The 20,246-nt window shown below is 41.6% G+C and overlaps 1 protein-coding gene across 5 annotated transcripts in view; it reads left to right on the top strand.

Moving 5' to 3' along the window:
* The window catches only part of LOC149534136 (Putative thiol-disulfide oxidoreductase DCC), a 291,905-nt gene that overhangs the window by 252,340 nt on the left and 19,319 nt on the right, over positions 1-20,246 (top strand). The window contains exon 8 of one of the 5 annotated variants that reach the window (XM_089805391.1): positions 7,125-7,169. The exons of the other annotated variants lie outside the window; for them this stretch is intronic. Within the exon in view, the coding sequence (XP_089661517.1) occupies positions 7,125-7,154 (30 nt within the window). The 3' untranslated portion in view covers positions 7,155-7,169. Of the gene's footprint in view, positions 1-7,124; positions 7,170-20,246 lie in introns of those variants that run through there. 5 annotated transcript variants of the gene reach the window in all.

The raw sequence follows: 20,246 nt of genomic DNA, 5'->3' as shown, positions 1-20,246 counted from the left end.
CACTTGGCTCCGAGTACCGAGGAGTTGAAAATAGAGTAAGCAGCACAGGTGGCTATCAAGGTCAGCTTCATTAAGGAGGCAGTATTGTGTTAGAAGAGGCTACAGGCACGGGACGAAGATATTTTGTTAGTCGTCAGGAGACGACTTTTCTTTTTGGGGGGGATGGTGTTAATCGATTGGATTATCGTCGGTGTTTCTGTAGTTGACGGGATGATTGTCATCAGTGTTTCTGTAGCCGACGGAGTGATTGTCGTCGGTGTTTCTGTAGCCGACGGGATGATTATCGTCGGTGTTTCTGTATTCTGTAGCCGACGGGTAAATAGTTTGTAGCAGACATAATGGTTGTGGCCGACGGACTCCTTCGGGAAGGTTCGGCAGATAGTATTTATATCCTGTTTGGGATCATTGTAATTCATCATTGATCTTATCAAGCATAATGTATGTCTGGCATATGCGAATATAATTTTGCTATTCTGTTCCATTGTCTATATGCGTTGATTTCTTTACCAATACAGTAAACACAGACTACCAACTTTCGAAGAGATAAGAGAGGACTGGAGAAATTCAAACCTTGAAGAGGATATTTCCTACAAAGATTACGTAGATCTAAGGATGAGATACTCGGGAGGCGGAAACAGAGGAGGATATTTTAACGATGATCTTAGGAGCAAATTGAGTAAGGTGAATCTGTCTCCATTTGACGAATCGGGCTTCATTTTAGCTCAGGGGTGGGTGATGAAAGCCGATACCTACTTCCAGCTAAATCCTATGCCTGAAGAAGCTATCAAATTCGCCGCATTACACTTGGTGGGTGTTGCACACGAATGGTGGCACCAAGGCACTATCACACTAGGGCATGATCAAATAAAGACCTATGCGGAGTTTACGGAGAGTTTAATATTACGATTTGATGGAAAAGACCTCGAGCTCAATTTCAAAGATCTAGTGCAACTGAGGCAAACTGGATCGATAGATCAGATCATTGCAGAATTTTAGAGACTTTTTGTGTTGGTCACGGACATCTCCAAAAGGAGGCGTGTCATGCTCTTTATGGATGGGTTGGCAAAACCACTGAAGGGTTGGGTGAAGGGATTCAATCCGTCAACCCTGTTTGGAGCGATCAGTAAGGCTTGAAGCATGGCATCTTCATCGGCATCATCTTCATCATCTTGGAGTTACATCCGAAACCATTGACGTTTCCGAGGGACAAACCTCCGCCCAAGAAGCTATCATTTGATGAAGCATCCCAACAAGAACTCCGAAGGAAGAAGTTGTGTTTCAATTGCAAGGGGCCTTGAGAACCTGGTCACCGACGCCTCGGGAGGTGGAAGATCCATTACATCGAGGTAATGTCCAATAAAGAGGACGAACAAGAACAAGAGGAAATGCCAGTGGAAGATATCCAACCTAGCGGTGACACCAACATCGCCAGTTTAAACCGAATGGAGAGGATTGCTGCCTTGGTATAGTGTGGGGGATCCATTTCTTTGGCAGGCAGTCAGAGGTGGATAGTTTTTTGTGTACGGGGTACCCTTCAAGGACAAAGGGTCACAGTAATGCTGGACAGTGGAGCTACTTTGAACTTCATAAACTCATCCTTGGTAAAGCGCAGAAGTCTCCCTACGGAAGCACATGTAGGCTTTTAGGTCAAGGTTGCTGGAGGGATTTTCCTGCCTTGCATGCACCTTGTCCGTCAATTGAGCATCACGATGGCGAATCACACGGTTACGGAGGACTTTTTCATAGTGGATCTTGCCGACATGGAAGTCATTCTTGGCATACAGTGGATGGAGATGCTTGGTGAGTACACTCAGAGTTTCAAGCGAATAGACTTCACTTTTGTGGTTGACAGAAAGAAGGTTGTCCTTCAAGGAATGGCAAATGAGGGTCCGAAGGAAGTTTTTGCGCACCTGATGGAGGCAATCTTGCAGCACAATGATGTTGAGTGGGATGTGCATTGTTTTATCTTGGCGGAACCTATGAAGGGGCATCGAACACCTACACAGGACGATGAGCTTCAGGATATTTTAAGTAGGCATGAAAAAGTTTTCATGGATATTCCACCTGGCATACCACCGCATCAGGGGTTTGAACACACAATTGAGTTGAAATCAGGGGCAAAACTAGTCATAACCACTCCATATCGCCACCCTAAGAAATTCAAGGATGAGATCGAACGAATGATTCAGGAGTTGCTTGAGAAGGGATGGATCCGTCTTAGTTCTAGCTCGTTCACGTCATCCGTGGTGTTGGTCAAGAAGGACGGAACGTTGCGCATGTGTGTGGACTATCTTGCTCTGAACAAAAGGACAATAAAGAACAAGTACCCCATCCTGAGGATAGATGAGTTGCTGGATGAACTACATGGCACAGTCTACTTTTCAAAAATAGATCTCCGTTCCGGATACCATCAGATCCGAATGAGGGAAGATGTGGAGAAAATGGCCTTCCACTGCCACTACGGACACTATGAATTCCTGGTCATGCCATTCGGTTTGACCAACGCACCTATCACATTTCAGTCGTACATGAACTGCATCTTCAACAGACAGTTGCGTAAGTATCTATTGGTATTCTTTGATTATCTTCTTACTTATAGTAGGACATGAGAGGAGCATCTAAAACATCTGAATGGAAGTCTTGAGTATCATGGAGGAACAGTCCCTGTTCGCCAAACAGTCCAAATGTGAGTTTGGTATGACAGAGATATTGTACTTGGGGCATGTCGTCAGTCAATACGAGGTTCAAGTGCGTCAGGAGAAGATTCAGGCTATCCTTGACTGGCCTCCCCCAAAATCACTCATGGATCTATGAGGGTTCTTCGGATTATGCAATTACTACAGAAGATTTGTCAAAGGTTTTTCTTAGCTCAATGCGCCTTTAATGGATCTGACGAAGAAAGGAGCTTTCCAGTGGAACGAAGAAGCACAACTCACATTTGATAAACTGAAAGAGGCCATGAGCACTTGCCTGGTTCTGGCACTACCTGACTTCACTTGACCGTTCATTTTGGAATGTGACGCTTCTGGGGAGGGCATTGGAGCGATTCTGATGTAGGACAGACACCCCATTGCCTATGAGAGCAGGAAGCTTACACTAGCAGAACACCTGTATTCTATTTATGATAAAGAAATGTTGGCCATTGTACATGCATTGACCAAGTTCCGGTAGTATCTGGTTGGTGCCAAGTTTGTTGTCCCTACAGATCACAACAGTCTGAAGTATTTCCTGGAGCAGCGGGACTTGAACGAACGGCAACAAAAATGGGTAAGCAAAGTTCAGTCTTTTAATTTTTACATTGATTATGTAAAAGGGGAAAAACAATGTTGTTGCAGATGCCTTGTCCCGAAAACCCACCATCTGCTTGTTAGAATAGATCTCAGCTGACTAGAAGGCACAATTGTTGGTAGAATATTCCAAGAATACGTTTGCCTGTGAGATAATAGATAGTCACATCCATGATGATCGATATAGGGTGGTGAATGATATCATCTATTATAAAGATCGGATCTACCTAGTGCCGGAATCCAAATTGAAGTAGAAGATCCTAAAGGAAGTGCACGACTCTCCTCTAGCTGGACATCCCGTCTTCCTTAAAACCTACAGAAGTATTCGGGAGAGATTTTTATGGAAGGGACTGAAAGGGGACGTGTTGCAACATGTGAAAGAATGTACTATTTGCCAACAAAACAAATCCGAACACGCTCTTCCTGCAGGACTGTTACAGCCTCTGCTGATTCCCGAACATAAGTGGGAAAGTATATCAATGGATTTCATATCAGGTCTTCCCAGGGTGAACGGAAAGTACTACATCTTCATGGTGGTTGACAGATTGACAAAGTATGCTTACTTCTTCACCATCCCCTTAGACCTTCAGGCTGCATAGGTCACCGAACTGTTTTTTAGAGAAGTCTTTCGCCTACACGGGTTAACCCGAAACATCATCAGTGATCGGGATAGTCGATTCTTCAGTATCTTCTGGACAGAGTTGTTTCGGATGGCAGGGACAAAATTATCACTGAGCACGAGTTACGACCCGTAGACAGATGGCCAAACTAAAATTGTGAACAAATGGCTCGAAGGCTACCTACGAAACTACATCTCGGCTCAACAACAGGTGTGGGTAAAATGGATCCATCTCGGTGAGTATTGCTACAACACCACGTATCACATGTCGATCGGGATGGCGCTGTTCAAAGCTCTGTATGGATACGAACCACTCTCCTTCATCGACACAGTTCTAGGCGATAGTCACACTCCAAGGGCAAAGGATTGGCTTCAGGAAGGACAGGACATTCTGAAGAGCTTGAAAGAAAACCTACAACAAGCAAAAAATCAACAAGTGTACACGGACAGACACCAGATAGAGAGGAGCTTTGAAGTGGGGGATCTGGTCTATCTCCGACTTCAGCCATACCGACAATCTTCATTAAAGGGAATAGGAAAGGAGAAGCTGAAGCAACATTTTTATGGTCCCTACCGCATGATCCGTTGCATTGGTGAGGTAGCGTACGAACTGGAACTTTCGGATGGTAGCTGCATTCACAATGTCTTCCATGTTTCCTATTTGAAGAAGGATATAGGGCAAAATGTCACGGTCACTACTGAACTTCCGCCACTCAATGAGGAAGGAAAGCTCATTTTGGAACTGGTCGAGATTCTTGAAGTGCGTAAGAAGGTTCTATGGAACCGCACTGAGGGAGTACTTGGTATGTTGGCTACATCTACTGCTGGATGATGCAACGTGGGAAGGCAAACACATCCTCCAACACCCAGTAGTGCACTTGCTTGAGGACAAGCAAATTTTGGGACGGGAAGACTGTAATCTCCCTGTCATAAAATAAATGTACTCATTTAATCTTTGTAACGGGCCGATTGATTAATTTTATCTTGGACCCATTTTATTTAGTTTTTGTAGTTTGTGTCACCGTCGGCTAACTTTGTACACCCTCAGAATGCTTTTCTCAATGGGTATTTAAGCGCGGCTTGTAGTTAGTTCGTAGGCATGCTTTGGAATTTCATTTCTCTGTACTGCGGATTCTTGTTGGAGTTCGGCGTTGTTCGCCATTTTGGAAGTGAAAGACCTTCCCTATTTGACTTGCACAGTTTCGGTGGATTTATCCCTCACCCTATTTTGTCGATGTTCAACTAGTCTGTATTCGACAAATTGGAGTGCTTTCATTATTGCAATTCTTATCAATCTGGTGAATGTTCTTCCATAATTGTTCGGGTATTTTTAGTGTTTGAAATCTTCTGTGTTTACCATTAACGTTCTGTGTGCATCATTGTATTTTTCCATAACTGTACGGCTTCCATCACAGACAACACCCTTCACACTCCCTTCACATATCTGTACGGCTTCCCAGTTCATACCTATGAATGAACATTTGTTTCAGTCACCCACTCGCCTCTCACCATCCGTTCAGCCTAAATTGGCTTAGTATGACAAGTATTCATAACCGTACGGCTTGCATTTTCCTGTCTCCACACCTACCGTACGACATCCATCCGTACGGCTGACAACCCCCCTCCACCATACGACATCTCTGTCCTACTGTACGGCCAACTTAATTGTACCGTACGGCTTCCTTGGTGATCACCGTATGGGCCGCCTAAATTACACTTCGCCATACGTCCATTCCACTATCTACTCTATTTGTTGTATCCGTACGGACACTCGTCTGGACACCGTACTACCTCCTATTTCCGTACGAACATCTAAACTCAGTTTGGACACATTTTGCCACCATACAGCTTCTCTGTCACATCCCTAGCCACCGTAAGATACTTCCTGATAGGCTCTCTCATCCGTACGGGTCTCTTACAAAACCATTTTTGTATCCAACCTAGCCATAATCTGCCTGCAAATCGCCCCATTGCCAGTCAGGAAATTTCAGGAACTAGGTTGAAAAGTTTGAAAATATTGGGCACAAGAAACAATGATCTTGTGTGTCAGAATATAATGATATGGTTGAAAGGTTGTTTTTGAGAGCCAAAGGAAATCAATAAACTATATTATGTGCGTAAGTATAAAGCAAAAAGGCCTTGTGTAGTTGAAGCTAAGTTGCACAATTGAGATTATAAATATGGCTCCCAATATGAGAATTGATCATCGAATTGTCTATTTTGCTTTTATTGTCTAGGGTTTTTGGGTTTGGTGATTTCATTTCGTTTGCTGAGGTATAAGGGTTTGAAGTTGAGTTATGCATTTACTCCATAGATGAAGTATTGTGGGTTAAATTTTGAGAATTGTTATTCTCTTCCTGAAGTTGTGATTATTGTGGTCGGAAGCATCTCTTTGTATGCTGAAAAGTGTCAAGTTTTAAGAGCGATTTGAGTTGGCTTATCATCTGTCATCCCTGTAAATTGAGAAGTTGATTTGTTCAATAGATTAGCTTGAATTTTGAGCTTCAATTGTGAAGAATTATTGGCTGTGGTAAATACCATACACCCGGCAATTCCATATTGGGGTTAGAGCTGAATGCAGGAGGGTTGTCTTACATAAGAATTGGGCAGTGTTTGGTGTTTATTGGGCCTACGTTTAAGGTTGCAGACCTGTGATCAAATTCAAGGCCTGCGTTTGTTCTTATGAGCCCATGCTGAAGAAATTAAGGCACATGTTGAATCTGGGCATGTGGACTAGTTAGGACAGGCAGCGTTTGATTATGGCAGCTTGTGTTGATATTGGAGGGCATAATCAGAGCTAGAAAAAGCACTATCAATTCAATAATTATATGTTGTTGTGGCAAGTCGGCATTGACAGAAGAACTTCAGGTTTCTCTTTACATTAAAAATTCAATATTGTTCAGCTAATGATTTTTTTTCAAAACTGCAAATTGGTTATTATCTCAAGGTTATGGCATTATAGTAGCAATTGTTGATTTACATTACAATGTTGTCTTATTTATATACACATCAACTTCAAAAAGAAATCATTTACAATCTTTTCAAGAAATCATTATCAAACTGAAAATAAAGAATGGCAGATGCATGCCAAGTGTTTGTGGAAATGTCAAACAACTGAATTGTAAAGAAACTTGGTGTCCCTCAAGTTGGACTCAGTGAGGGTCTTTACAAAGAGAAAATAGATTGATCACTGTCAATCATTTGAATTATGTTTTTAGGAATTCTTATTTGGAGAAGGAACCAGCTAAGGTTTCAGCTACATTTGATCATTTGCAACAAAAACTCTCATTGATTCTAGCTATCAAAGGTTGTGGAAAATCAATTGAAGGTTTGCTTTATGAGAGCTCCATTCAGAAGTTCTACTTGTGCAAAATTGGTGAAGTACTTCAGAGAATACACAAGGGTTTGAATGCTGAGTTTGAAAGTCAATTCCATAATTTTTTTTGTTAGTCATTTGTTTACACACAGCAGTCCCTTTGAGGACATGCAATCAGCAAACCTTAGCCACGTGTGGAGCATTTCCACTAGGCGTTGTATTCTCAAGCTGAAAAGCATCCTCTATTTTCTTTATTCCTCTTGTATGGTGAGTGGCCTATTGCCACAAGTCATTTGGCGCAGATTTTAAAGTGGACAAAACAATAATAAGAGCAGATCTAGTTTGTTATTAGAATCTGAAGTTGCACTCTTATTTCCAGAATATTATGCAATTAGTATAGAAACAATTAAGGCTATGCATGTGATTTATAGAAGTATTTTAAACATTCAATAGTCAATATTATGGATTGCAGCTCTTCTATTCTCTCAGTTTGTTTCCAGATCATTATATTTTATGCAAAGTTATTAACTTGTCTGGCAACACTTAATAAAAATTCAAGGAATAGCATATTTATTCAAAAAAACAGTCATGTACATCATTTTCATAGTGAAATTAGTGGCTTGGCAGAGTTAGAGCCTGTGTAATGTCCCCTCTTTAGTTCGACATGACATTGATCATGGATTTTGCCTATTCCAGACCCTCGTAGGCAAATGGTGTGGAGAGAGAGTGAATTTTGCGGATCAGATGGTCATATCTTGCTCTTGAAGAAGTGTTAAGAGGTTATATTTTATTATTATGTGTTATTGGGGCCTACATGTTATAATTTTAAGTTGAGTTGCACTTTTTATTTTATAAAATTACTTTATTATAAAAAGTGCATTATAATGAGATTTTATAAAGGATGTTTCTAGAAGTTCTAGCAACTTCTTAGAAAAGTGAATAAATAGAGGGCTGGGCCTCTCATTTTGGACAAGCTTGGATTTGAGATTTCTTCTACTTCTTCCATTGTGGAGCAAATTTGTAGTCTCTTGGGTCTGCAAATTATTTGATCTTTGGGAACGAATCACTCCTTTGGATCGGCGACTTTGAGGGTGTGAAATATCACCTGAATTGTTGCATTTGAGGAGTTGGTAATTCAGCCATCTCATTTGGACTTCATTGAGATTCAGTTATAAGGGTTTACTTTGGTTGGAATAAGGGTTTCAGTTGTCCCCTAGCATTTGTGGATTGATTAACAGGGTTTGTAGACACAGTGGTGCATTATTTTCAGACTGCCAGTCCAGGGTTTGGACCCACGTTTTTGCTCATAACTCCTAATTGGCTTGACGGATGAATTTCATATTTTAGGGGGTTATTCAGCAACCCTAGGCACCCAGATTTATTGCTTTTAGAGTGACAAAAAATGCTGCAATATTTTTATCTAGCAGTCGTACCAGGCCGTACCTGTACGGCCTTGTCAGTTGGGCAGCAGCAGCCATTTTGTGAGTCGGTTTGGGACAGATTGTGAGGTCTTCGTGTGGCATTAATTCAGCATTCATATCCGGCAAAATTGGAGCTATTCCAGGTGCACAAACTGAAGTTTTGATTGCCAAAATATTGCATGTTATGGATTAGAACAGTCAGCACTGTCATTGCATAAATAGTTATTTCCAGTCATTAATAACTGTTGTAAAAGTTTCGTCATTTGCATTCCAAATCTGAACTGGGTTATTGTTCATGTCATAACATTGCATTGTCAAGAGCTTGATGTATTAGAAGTGCATAGTTGTGACAGTCTCTCATTGTAATCAGTTCTATTTGCTATCATAAAATCAGAATTGCATTGGACTTCATATTTGAGTTTCATATTGTCAACTATCTCTTAGATTGGTAGTGTTATAATCTGGAAATTGTTGTTCATACATTATTGGCATCATATATTGAGGTTTCGTTGTACAACAATTAGTAATATTGCAGCCTTATTCGGTTACATGCCAACTGTTTGACAAAATTCCTAAGTCCAGTTTGAGGGTTTCAGTGGCTTTTATAGTAAGGGTCATTACAGTGGTATCAGAGCTATAAGTCCTGCCATCCTGTGGAGGTCTTATAGGGAATTTGGAACAGCTGGATAGAAGGGAAAGTGTTTGACGAAATGTCAAAACACTAAAATCAGAACATTTATGAGCATGCGACAGAGGCTTTATAATTTTCGCAATACCAAAGCAAGACAAGATAGGATTTCAGACCTGCAGAGCGAACAATCTAGCTCATCTGTACAGGTGGACATAGAATCTAGTCATACAGACACAGGGGAGGTATTCTTTGATCAAGACTACGACTACAATATGGATAGAGGCGGGAATGCCGGTCCAGATCAGTGAGAGGAAAGATTTTTACAGTTATTAGACACCTTGGCACAGGGACAGCGATTAGCCGAACAAAGAGCACAGGAACAGAATCAGAGAATGGAGCTTATGATGCAGATGATGGCTCGTCAAATGGGGTTGAACACTAACATAGGTGGAGGAAATAATCAGAATGGTAACAATCAGAATGGGGATAATCAGGATGGGATACATAATGGAGGCAAACAAATTGGGAACAATTTCGGTCATGCACCCCAGCAAGCTAGGACAGTGAGTTCGAGACCTATGATTCCCACGTTCCTTCCTAGAGCTCCAGAGCAGCCAGTACTAGAACCCCAGATCACTGACATATAGGATCAGCTGAGGAGAGATTGGGAAGCAAGAGGTCCAGATTTTATAGCTGCAATCACCTTTAGAGAGTATATGGATGTGCGGATGAAGCATATGCCCCGTGGACATGACAGGACTCAGAGCTATGAGTTACGAAAGAAAGTAGGGAAACTTAAGTTACCATATTATGATGGCACGGGGAAGTCTACAGCAAGAGCTTGGGTTCAAAAACTTGACACATACTTTCAATTGAATACCTATGTCTGAGGAAGAAGCTATTAAGTATGCAGCAATTCACCTGGATGGGTTAGCACACGAGTGGTGGCATCATGGTATGATCACTATGGGTCATGCACACATTACCTCATATGTGGAGTTTACGGAGAGACTAATTGAACGTTTTGATAAGAAGGATCCAGAACTCCATTTCAAGGAGTTAGCTCAGCTTAAACATGGGGATCATTGGAAACATACATTTTAGAATTTCAGAAACTTGCAATGTTAGTAACAGATGTATCTGAACGGAGGCTATTGGTTTTATTTATGGATGGGCTAGTTAATCCGTTGAGAGGGTGGATTAAAGCTCTCAACCCTCCCACTTTGCAGGAAGCCATTAAGAAAGCTCGTGACATGGATTCTTCTTCATCTTCTAAAAATAAATTCCAGGCAAAGAGTTTCCCTTCAGGAAAGGATAGGAACAGGAAACCCTTTCATAGAGAGACACAGCTACCTAAGGAGGAAAGTAAGAGGTTGGACAAGGAGACACTTAATGACTTGCGTAGGAAGAAGCTATGCTTCTATTGCAAAGGCCCGTATGAGTATGGCCATGACTGTCCTATGAAGCCAAAAGGGAAGACCAACCGAGCAATGTGAGCTTATTACGAAGGTTCAGATTCAGATAGTTCAGAACATCATGATGAGGATCCTGATGAAGCAGAGGGAGAGCAGGAGATAGACAGTGCAGGGCAACAACAGGAAATAGAGCTACATTTACAAGAAGCACGGCTGTCTAGTATCCAAAGAGAGGAATCTTTCAGACTTCGGGGAGTTTTGGCTGGGCAGAAGGTTATTACATTATTGGACACAGGTGCCACACATAATTTCATTGATGCACGATTCGTGGAGAAGCGTGGACTCATTACTGAGGAGTTCGTGGGACTAAGAGTCAAGGTAGCTGATGGATACACTCTTCGTTGTGACAGGATGGTACGAGACCTACCTTTGCACCTGAACAACTATGAGTTTAAGGCGGACTATCATGTGGTCAACATGGGTGACATGGATATAGTACTTGGAATGCAGTGGCTACATTCATTGAAGGTGGTTACCTTGAGACTAGAGGATATGGAGATACAATTCGAAGTGAATGGTAGGACTCATGTGCTTAAGGCTATCCGTAATGGAGACATCAGGACTATCTCATTTAGGCAGTTGGAGAGATTAACTAGGCATAATGATATAGAGTGGGCAGCAGTTTGTACTTTGACACCTACACAGGAGGAGCAACATAAGACGGAATATCATCCTGATATTCAGAAATTGAGGATTAAGTACGAAAAGGTATTCAGTGAGATTCCACCAGGCAGGCCACCAGACAGAGGCATTGAGCATGTTATTGAGCTGGAGGAAGGTGCTAAGCCTATCATGATCACACCATATCGACACCCAAAACGACTCAAGGATGAGATCGAAAGGACCATCGAGGAGTTGCTAGCTATGGGGCACATCCGACCAAGTAAGTCACCTTTTGCATCTTCTTTTGTTTTGGTAAAAAAGAAGGATGGAACTCTTCGGATGTGTGTTGATTACAGGGAATTAAATAAGAGAACCATTAAGAACAGGTATCCCATTCCTTGCATTGATGAGTTGATAGATGAATTGCATAGGGCTTGTTATTTCACGAAAATTGATTTGAGAACAGGATATCACCAGATCAGAGTCCGTGAACAGGATATTGAGAAAACTGCTTTCAAATGTCATTGTGGGCACTTTGAGTTTGTAGTCATGCCTTTCGGCCTGACCAATGCACCTGCCACTTTCCAGTCCACTATGAACAGAGTTTTCCACCATCAATTGAGGAAATTCATGCTGGTGTTTTTTGATGACATTTTGATCTATAGCCGATCATGGCAGGAGCATCTAGAGTATTTGGAGACAGTGTTGAGCATTTTACAGAAGGAGTCCTTGTATGCAAAAGAGTCCAAATGTGACTTAGGGATGACCGAGCTATTATATTTGGGACACATTATTAGTGCAGATGGAGTGCGGATGGATCCTAAAAAGATTCGCGCTATTGTTGATTGGCCTCCACCTGAGAACCTTACACAGTTGAGCGGGTTCCTTGGTTTATGTGGTTTCTATTGCAGGTTTGTCAGTGGCTACTCACGACATGCAGCTCCCATGACAGATCTACTGAAAAAAGGGGAATTTGTGTGGACTCAGAAGGCACAGGACTGTTTTATGAGATTTAAGGAGATAATGACTACGTGCCCAGTTCTAGCATTACCTGATTTCACGAAGCCATTTGAGCTTCAATGTGATGCATCTGGAGAGGGAGTAGGTGCTGTACTTATGCAGAATAAGCACCCCATAGCTTATGAGAGCAAGAAGCTTAGGGGCCCCGAGCGTTCATTCAGTATATATGATAAGGAGATGTTGGCCATCATGCATGCTTTGGCCAAATTCAGACAATATCTTGTGGGTAGCAAGTTTTGTATTAAAACTGATCATAACAGTTTGAGGCATTTCTTGGGACAGCGGGACCTGAATGATCGCTAGCAAAAGTGGGTAAGTAAGTTGCAGGCATATGATTTTGACATCTCATATGTCAAGGGAACTCAGAATGTTGTTGCAGATGCTCTTTCTCGAAGGCCACACCTCACTCTTATGGTTCAGATATCAGAGGATTGGCGACACTTGATTATAGCAAAGTATGCCAGGGATACATGGGCCTCCGATCTAGTGGAGGGAATAGTGATTGATACCAGATACACACTTGTAGATGATTTAATCATTTACAAGAACAGGATTTACCTAGTCCTAGGATCGAAGGTTAAGCAACTGATTTTGAGAGCATTTCACGACTCACCGACAGCAGGCCATCCCGGGTACTTCAAGACTTACAGGTCAGTTAGAGAGCGGTTCACTTGGAAGGGGCTGAAAGCTGATGTTTTGCAGTACATTCGAGAGTGTCTTGTTTGCCAGCAAAACAAACAAGAACACACCTATCCGGCAGGGTTCCTACAGCCACTTCCGATCCCTGACAGGAAGTGGGAGTGCATCTCCATGGACTTTATCACAGGTTTGCCCAAGGTACAAGGACGGGATTGTATTTATGTGGTGGTAGATAGATTAACAAAATATGCTCATTTCTTTCCTATCACCACTACCCACTCAGCAGCTCAAGTGGCAGAGGTTTTCTTTCGGGAGGTTTTCAGATTGCATGGATTGCCTCGGAACATTGTGAGTGACAGGGATAGCCGTTTCATGAGTCATTTTTGGCAAGAGGTATTCCGGTTATGTGGCACGGAGCTTACACCCAGCACTAGCTATCACCCACAAACCGATGGTCAGGCGGAGATTGTGAACAAATGGGTGGAAGGGTATTTAAGGAATTATGTGGCAGCTCAGCAGCGAACTTGGGTCAGATGGATATATCTCTGCGAGTATTGTTACAATACTACATATCACATCACTATACAGATGACACCCTTCATGGCACTTTACGGTTATGAAGCACCTAGTTTCTTGGATTTGTTGTTGGGCGACAGCTGGGTACCCAGTGCAGGAGAATTATTACAGGAGAGCAAGGATATAGTTGCTACTCTCAAAGATAATATTGCGAGAGCTCAGAACCAGCAGAAGCAGTATGTCGACCAGAAGAGGATTGAGCATAGTTTTGAGGTGGATGATATGGTTTACCTCATGTTGCAGCCATACAAGCAATCTACTCTTAAGAAGAGTGGTGCAGAGAAACTCAAGCCACGCTATTACGGACCATTCAGGGTTATCAGGCGAGTTGGTGAGGTGGCTTATGAGTTGGAGCTTCCGGCAGACAGTAGGGTGCACAATGTGTTTCATGTGTCCCGCCTCAAGAAGGCGTTGGGTCAGAATGTAGTACCTTCCGCAGTATTACCTCCTTTAGACGATGAGGGAAAATTGATTTTAGTGCCAGAATCCATCTTGGAGAGCAGAGAAAAGCAGCTTCGCAGAAGAGTGATCAGAGAATACTTGGTTAAGTGGAAAGATCTACCTATTGAGGATGCTACTTGGGAGGGGGAAGCTATTTTGCAGCACCCGACGTTGAGATTGCTTGAGGCCAAGCAATTTCAGGAGGGGCGGACTGTAATGTCCCCTCTTTAGTTCGACATGACATTGATCATGGATTTTGCCTATTCCAGACCCTCGTAGGCAAATGGTGTGGAGAGAGAGTGAATTTTGCGGATCAGATGGTCATATCTTGCTCTTGAAGAAGTGTTAAGAGGTTATATTTTATTATTATGTGTTATTGGGGCCTACATGTTATAATTTTAAGTTGAGTTGCACTTTTTATTTTATAAAATTACTTTATTACAAAAAGTGCATTATAATGAGATTTTATAAAGGATGTTTCTAGAAGTTCTAGCAACTTCTTAGAAAAGTGAATAAATAGAGGGCTGGGCCTCTCATTTTGGACAGGCTTGGATTTGAGATTTCTTCTACTTCTTCCATTGTGGAGCAAATTTGTAGTCTCTTGGGTCTGCAAATTATTTGATCTTTGGGAACGAATCACTCCTTTGGATCGGCGACTTTGAGGGTGTGAAATATCACCTGAATTGTTGCATTTGAGGAGTTGGTAATTCAGCCATCTCATTTGGACTTCATTGAGATTCAGTTATAAGGGTTTACTTTGGTTGGAATAAGGGTTTCAGTTGTGCCCTAGCATTTGTGGATTGATTAACAAGGTTTGTAGACACAGTTGTGCATTATTTTCAGACTGCCAGTCCAGGGTTTGGACCCACGTTTTTGCTCATAACTCCTAATTGGCTTGACGGATGAATTTCATATTTTAGGGGGTTATTCAGCAACCCTAGGCGCCCAGATTTATTGCTTTTGGAGTGACAAAAAATGCTGCAATATTTTTATCTAGCAGCCGTACCTGTACGGCCCTGTCAATTGGGCAGCAGCAGCCATTTTGTGAGTCGGTTTGGGACAGATTGTGAGGTCTTCGTGTGGCATTAATTCAGCATTCATATCCGGCAAAATTGGAGCTATTCCAGGTGCACAAACTGAAGTTTTGATTGCCAAAATATTGCATGTTATGGATTAGAACAGTCAGCACTGTCATTGCATAAATAGTTATTTCCAGTCATTAATAACTGTTGTAAAAGTTTCGTCATTTGCATTCCAAGTCTGAACTGGGTTATTGTTCATGTCATAACATTGCATTGTCAAGAGCTTGATGTATTAGAAGTGCATAGTTGTGACAGTCTCTCATTGTAATCAGTTCTATTTGCTGTCATAAAATCAGAATTGCATTGGACTTCATATTTGAGTTTCATATTGTCATCTATCTCTTAGATTGGTAGTGTTATAATCTGAAAATTGTTGTTCATACATTATTGGCATCATATATTGAGGTTTCGTTGTACAACAATTAGTAATATTGCAGCCTTATTCGGTTACATGCCAACTGTTTGACAAAATTCCTAAGTCCAGTTTGAGGGTTTCAGTGGCCTTTATAGTAAGGGTCATTACAGCCTGCAGGGGTTCTTATAGAAAAAATAAAATCATCCTCACCCTCAAGTAAAGGAGGAAAAGGGAGCAATCAGCCAAGAATTGCTGCCAAGAAACAAAGTGTGTTTGGGAAAAATCATCCTTATAACGAGTATTGTGTGTGCTCCCGAACTGGGTATACTAGAACTAGATAGGTTGGTTTAACTACTGTGTCCTACTTCCTCCCGACACCCTTGACTGCACCAATATCCCCTAGGTTCCTATTCTCAGTCTTCTTCGCTTCCCTTCAAACTTCTTGTGACTTTGTATGTGGTGTAAGGGTGAGTTTTCTTATCCGATTTCTTGTATCTTCAATTAATTCTTCAACATCTCTCACTTTATTGCCTTCTGTACGTTTGCCTCCTTTGGTATCGTTCTTGTACCCTTTTCCTTCAATTGGTTCTCTTAACTCGACATAACCTTGGTTCCCTTTTGGAAACACTCTTTCCACTTTGGGTCATCCCTTGAGAAGTTTCGTGAACCTTTGCTTTCATGCTACTTGTTCTTCTAATTGTAAGACCCTCTAGATTGCCTCATACTCGTCTATTTGATCCTTCTATGTGGTGTTCCAATCTTTGTTCAAAAGGTTTAGCTTTAATTGTTCCGCTCCAAGGGCTTTAGGATGTCGGCTTGACCAATTCCTTATAGCTTCACCCTTTGATCAATCTCTATTTAACTTAAAGATAATCAGCAATCCCATATAAATAATAATATTCAATCAAAAGAATGCAGATGCACGGTTTGTGGCTAGGTAAAAGACATCAAAGAAGGTATTTAGTTATATACCGAGATTCATCATTTTTTTCTTACAACTAGTTCATATTCTATCCTTCCAGTTCCCCAGTTAATGATTCCTTTCCTTATATTTATTGCTTATATTTCTTTTGAATGTCCTGCTTGATATCTTCTTTTCATATCAATTCTCTTACCATTCTTGATAAATAAATCTTTTGTTCAATGATTTTCCTTTGTGCAAATATGGCTCCTGCCTTGGCTGAGTAGATATGATTTTTGCTGATTGGGATTCTGTCACAAATCCAAGTTTGTTATATGTTAATCCAAGTTTACGAAGATATCTACTTTGTTTTGGCCAACCTAGTTGGACAACCTGAGTGAAGCTAATTGAATTAATGTGTGGATTTTTTTTTGGGCCAATCTATTGGAAATATTTTTGGGCCTACCTATACTTAAGATTGTTATGATCATTCCTAATAACAAATTTCACAGCCACTAAATATACCTAAACTTAGCTAATGTGTGCATGATAGCTAACATATCTTTGTTGTAAGTGGAGTACAACCTTTCTAGATCTCTGAGTTTCTGCTCTCAAATTTAATAGGATGCCTATTTTGCATTAGAACTGCACCAGTCCCCTAAATTGATGCATCACATTCAACAAAACTGGTTGTGTTAAGTAGTGCTATCACTAGACCTGTGCTCATGGCATTGTTGGGCTTTATTAAATGTTGAGGGTGATGCAAATTGTGAAACCTTGTACAAATCTCCTATAGTAACAACACAATCCCTAGAATCTCCTCAAGTCTAATATGTTCCTCTAAGGCTAAGTTGCCGATTCGGGTTTGGGGACGGGTTTGGTTTCGGAGTTTGGGTTCATGGGTTCGGGAAATTTTTTTTTTTCCCCATTGGGGTTCGTGGGTGGGTTCGTGAGTGTGTATATATATATAGACACACACACAGTAGAGAAACATGAATAGTTGCAAAACAAAGTCATTTCACAATATGAACAATTATTGCTTGATCATTGATCAATGCCAAATGCAAAAGAGTTTTGGGTCCCTTCAAAACTTGTTTTTACCTGAATCTAAAAACATTAAATACTCGCTCATTAATCTATCTTCATGATTGTAAAGAAAATTATACATTGAATTACTAAATTGCAAAATGAAATTGCAAAACATAGACTAGTTCATCAAATAATACATTGAATTACTAAATTGCAAAACAAAGACTAGTTCATCAAATAATAAAGTTTGAAACATGATGATAGATGACAAATGTTTAGTAGTTTATCAATATTCATAGTATCAAATGCCCTTCAAGGGTCAAATGGATCATCATAAAATGAGGGATCAATGGCTTCATCCCCAACTACAACTATATCTAGAGCTTCATCATTGGAACCCAAACTGATTCCTCTAGTCCCATATGCTGCTATATCATCGTCCTCCTCCTTGACATAAGGGATTAGATGAGTGAAATATTTTTTATTAAGTTCCTTTGAGAGTTACATAAGAAAACAATTAAAAAAACACTCTTTAAAGTTGTTTTAGCCCCAGGTTCGTTGTGGGTTTGTCTGGGTTTGCTCCAGCAAGGACCCGGACGAATCCACAATCAAAACTAAGGACCCTACCCGGACCCGCAGCAAACCCGGGGATGAATCCAGACCCGTGCGGACCTGGACCCAAATCCGGGCAGCAGGGGACAAATCCGGCAACGTAGCTCTAAGGTGTTCAATCTAAGATTGTCTGTATTTTCTCTTGGTCTATGGTGCAGGTGTTTTAAATGTTTATCGTACTGGGGTAAAGAAATTAATGCATACAGACAATGGATCAGAATAGCAGAACTTCTTATATATTCGCATATGCCAAAGATATTACATTATGCTTATGATGATGATTACAATGATTCCGAAGGGTGTATAAATACTTTCTGAATAACCTTCCTGATGTCATCAGTAGAAACTGTGTCAGCCGATGGAGTGATGGTCGTCTGTGTTTCTGTAGCTGACGGGGTGATTGTTGTCGGTGTTTTTGTATTCTGTAGCCGACGAGTAAATAGTTTGTAGCGGACATAATGTTTGTGGCCGACGGACTCCTTCAAGAAGGTTCGGCGGATAGTATTTATATCCCGTCTGGGATCATTGTAAATCCTCATTAATCATAGATCTTATCAAGCATAATGTATTGTTTGGCATATGCGAATAATAATAAGTTCTGCTATTCATAGCTATTGTCTGTGTGTTGATTTCTTTACCCAGTACGGAAAACATTTAGCGTCGTTGCCCTATGAACTTGGAAGGTGGCAGGAATGAAGATTAATGCCAACTCAGCTTAACAAGGATCGAAATAAGGTCAAGGGAAAAGATGGAATCTGTACTGCGCAAGAAAATTTAATTCTGGCACAGCAAGCCAAACGCCGAAAGAGATTCCAGAAGATTGCCGACGAAAATCGGAGCACGGAATAATTGTTTGAGGAAACTCGGCAGCGAGTGGAATTGGTGGAAGAAGCATGGGAGGAGTTTTTGAATTTGTGTTGGCTGAGGGAAGAGAATCTAGACGGAAGAGCATCGACTCGCACGGCTTGAAGTGCTGACGGAGCAAGAGCGTGGAGTGAACTCTTCGTCTGGGATATACTTTCGCAGGGGACAACTTCAGAACACCCTTCTTCACCAAGGTTCACAGCTGTTGAGTGAAAACAGTTCGCCGGTGTGGGAGTGCAGTCTGCTGGTGTGGGAGACCAGTCTGCCGGTGTGGGAGTGCAGACCGCTGGTGTGGGAGCGCAGACCGCTAGTGTGGAAGACCAGTCCGCCAGTGTGGGAGACTAGTCCACCGATGTGGGAGTACAGACTGTCGGTGTGGGAGTGCAGACCGCCGGTGTGGGAGTGAAGAGCGCCAGTGTTGCAGGACCGAGCAATGCTTGTTTACAAAAACCAATCATGATGGCGAGACCAAAAGAGAAACTGCCGAAGTTTAATGGCGATGGTACGGTCGATCCCATTCGACATTGCAAAACATGTGAAACGATTTGGAAGGCAAATGGGATAACTGATGAAGACGACTGGATGAGGCAATTTTCGGCCACCCTACGAGGCGTAGCAATTGATTGGTTCACTGATACAGATCCACAAAAGCTAAACAGTTGGGATAACATTAAAAAAGAGTTTCTGGCAAAATTTAACTTGTTGTGGGATGATAATGAAATTGTAGCAAAGATTTCAATACTAAGCAGGGGAAGAACAAAACCATTCGCGTTTATGCCAGAAAATTAAAAGACTTGATAAACAAAATGGAAAGTAAGCCAGCGGACGGACTTCAGAAAAGATGGTTCGTGGAAGGCCTACGCTCGAAGTTGCGGAGGAAAATGAAAATTGTGCCACTGTCGTCATATACGGAAGCTTATAATAGAGCATTGGACCTCGAAAGCAAGCTAAGGACAAAGAAGAAGACGAAGACTAGCTCATCTGATTCGGATGATGACGAGCCTGCTGGAGGTGATAGCAGCGACGATGAAGGCAATAGTAAGAAGGTTTGTGCCCTACAAAAGGACATGATCCGCAATGATGGAGTTTAAAAACGTGCAAAAGGAGCCAAAAGGCAATGAGCTGTGGTGCACGGAGTGTAAGACCGACGGTCACACTAAAGGATCCTGTCCAAAGAACCAATTCTGTGACATTTGTCAAATCATGGGCCACTCGACAAAAGAATGCCCTTTTAACATGAAAACTAGAGGATCTCCGCAGGTGCTTCTTACATAAGCAGCTTTCCCGTCAGAAGGGAATGGAAATGCAAACATTGATGGTGCCACTTCGGTGGGTACAGGAATAATAGCAGAGGACAAAATAACAACAATGGGAA

The sequence above is a fragment of the Cupressus sempervirens genome, chromosome 10 (assembly GCF_028749045.1).
Source record: "Cupressus sempervirens isolate cs-2001-9-10 chromosome 10, ASM2874904v1, whole genome shotgun sequence".
Taxonomy (NCBI): domain Eukaryota; kingdom Viridiplantae; phylum Streptophyta; class Pinopsida; order Cupressales; family Cupressaceae; genus Cupressus; species Cupressus sempervirens.
This window is presented reverse-complemented; position numbering and strand designations above follow the sequence as displayed.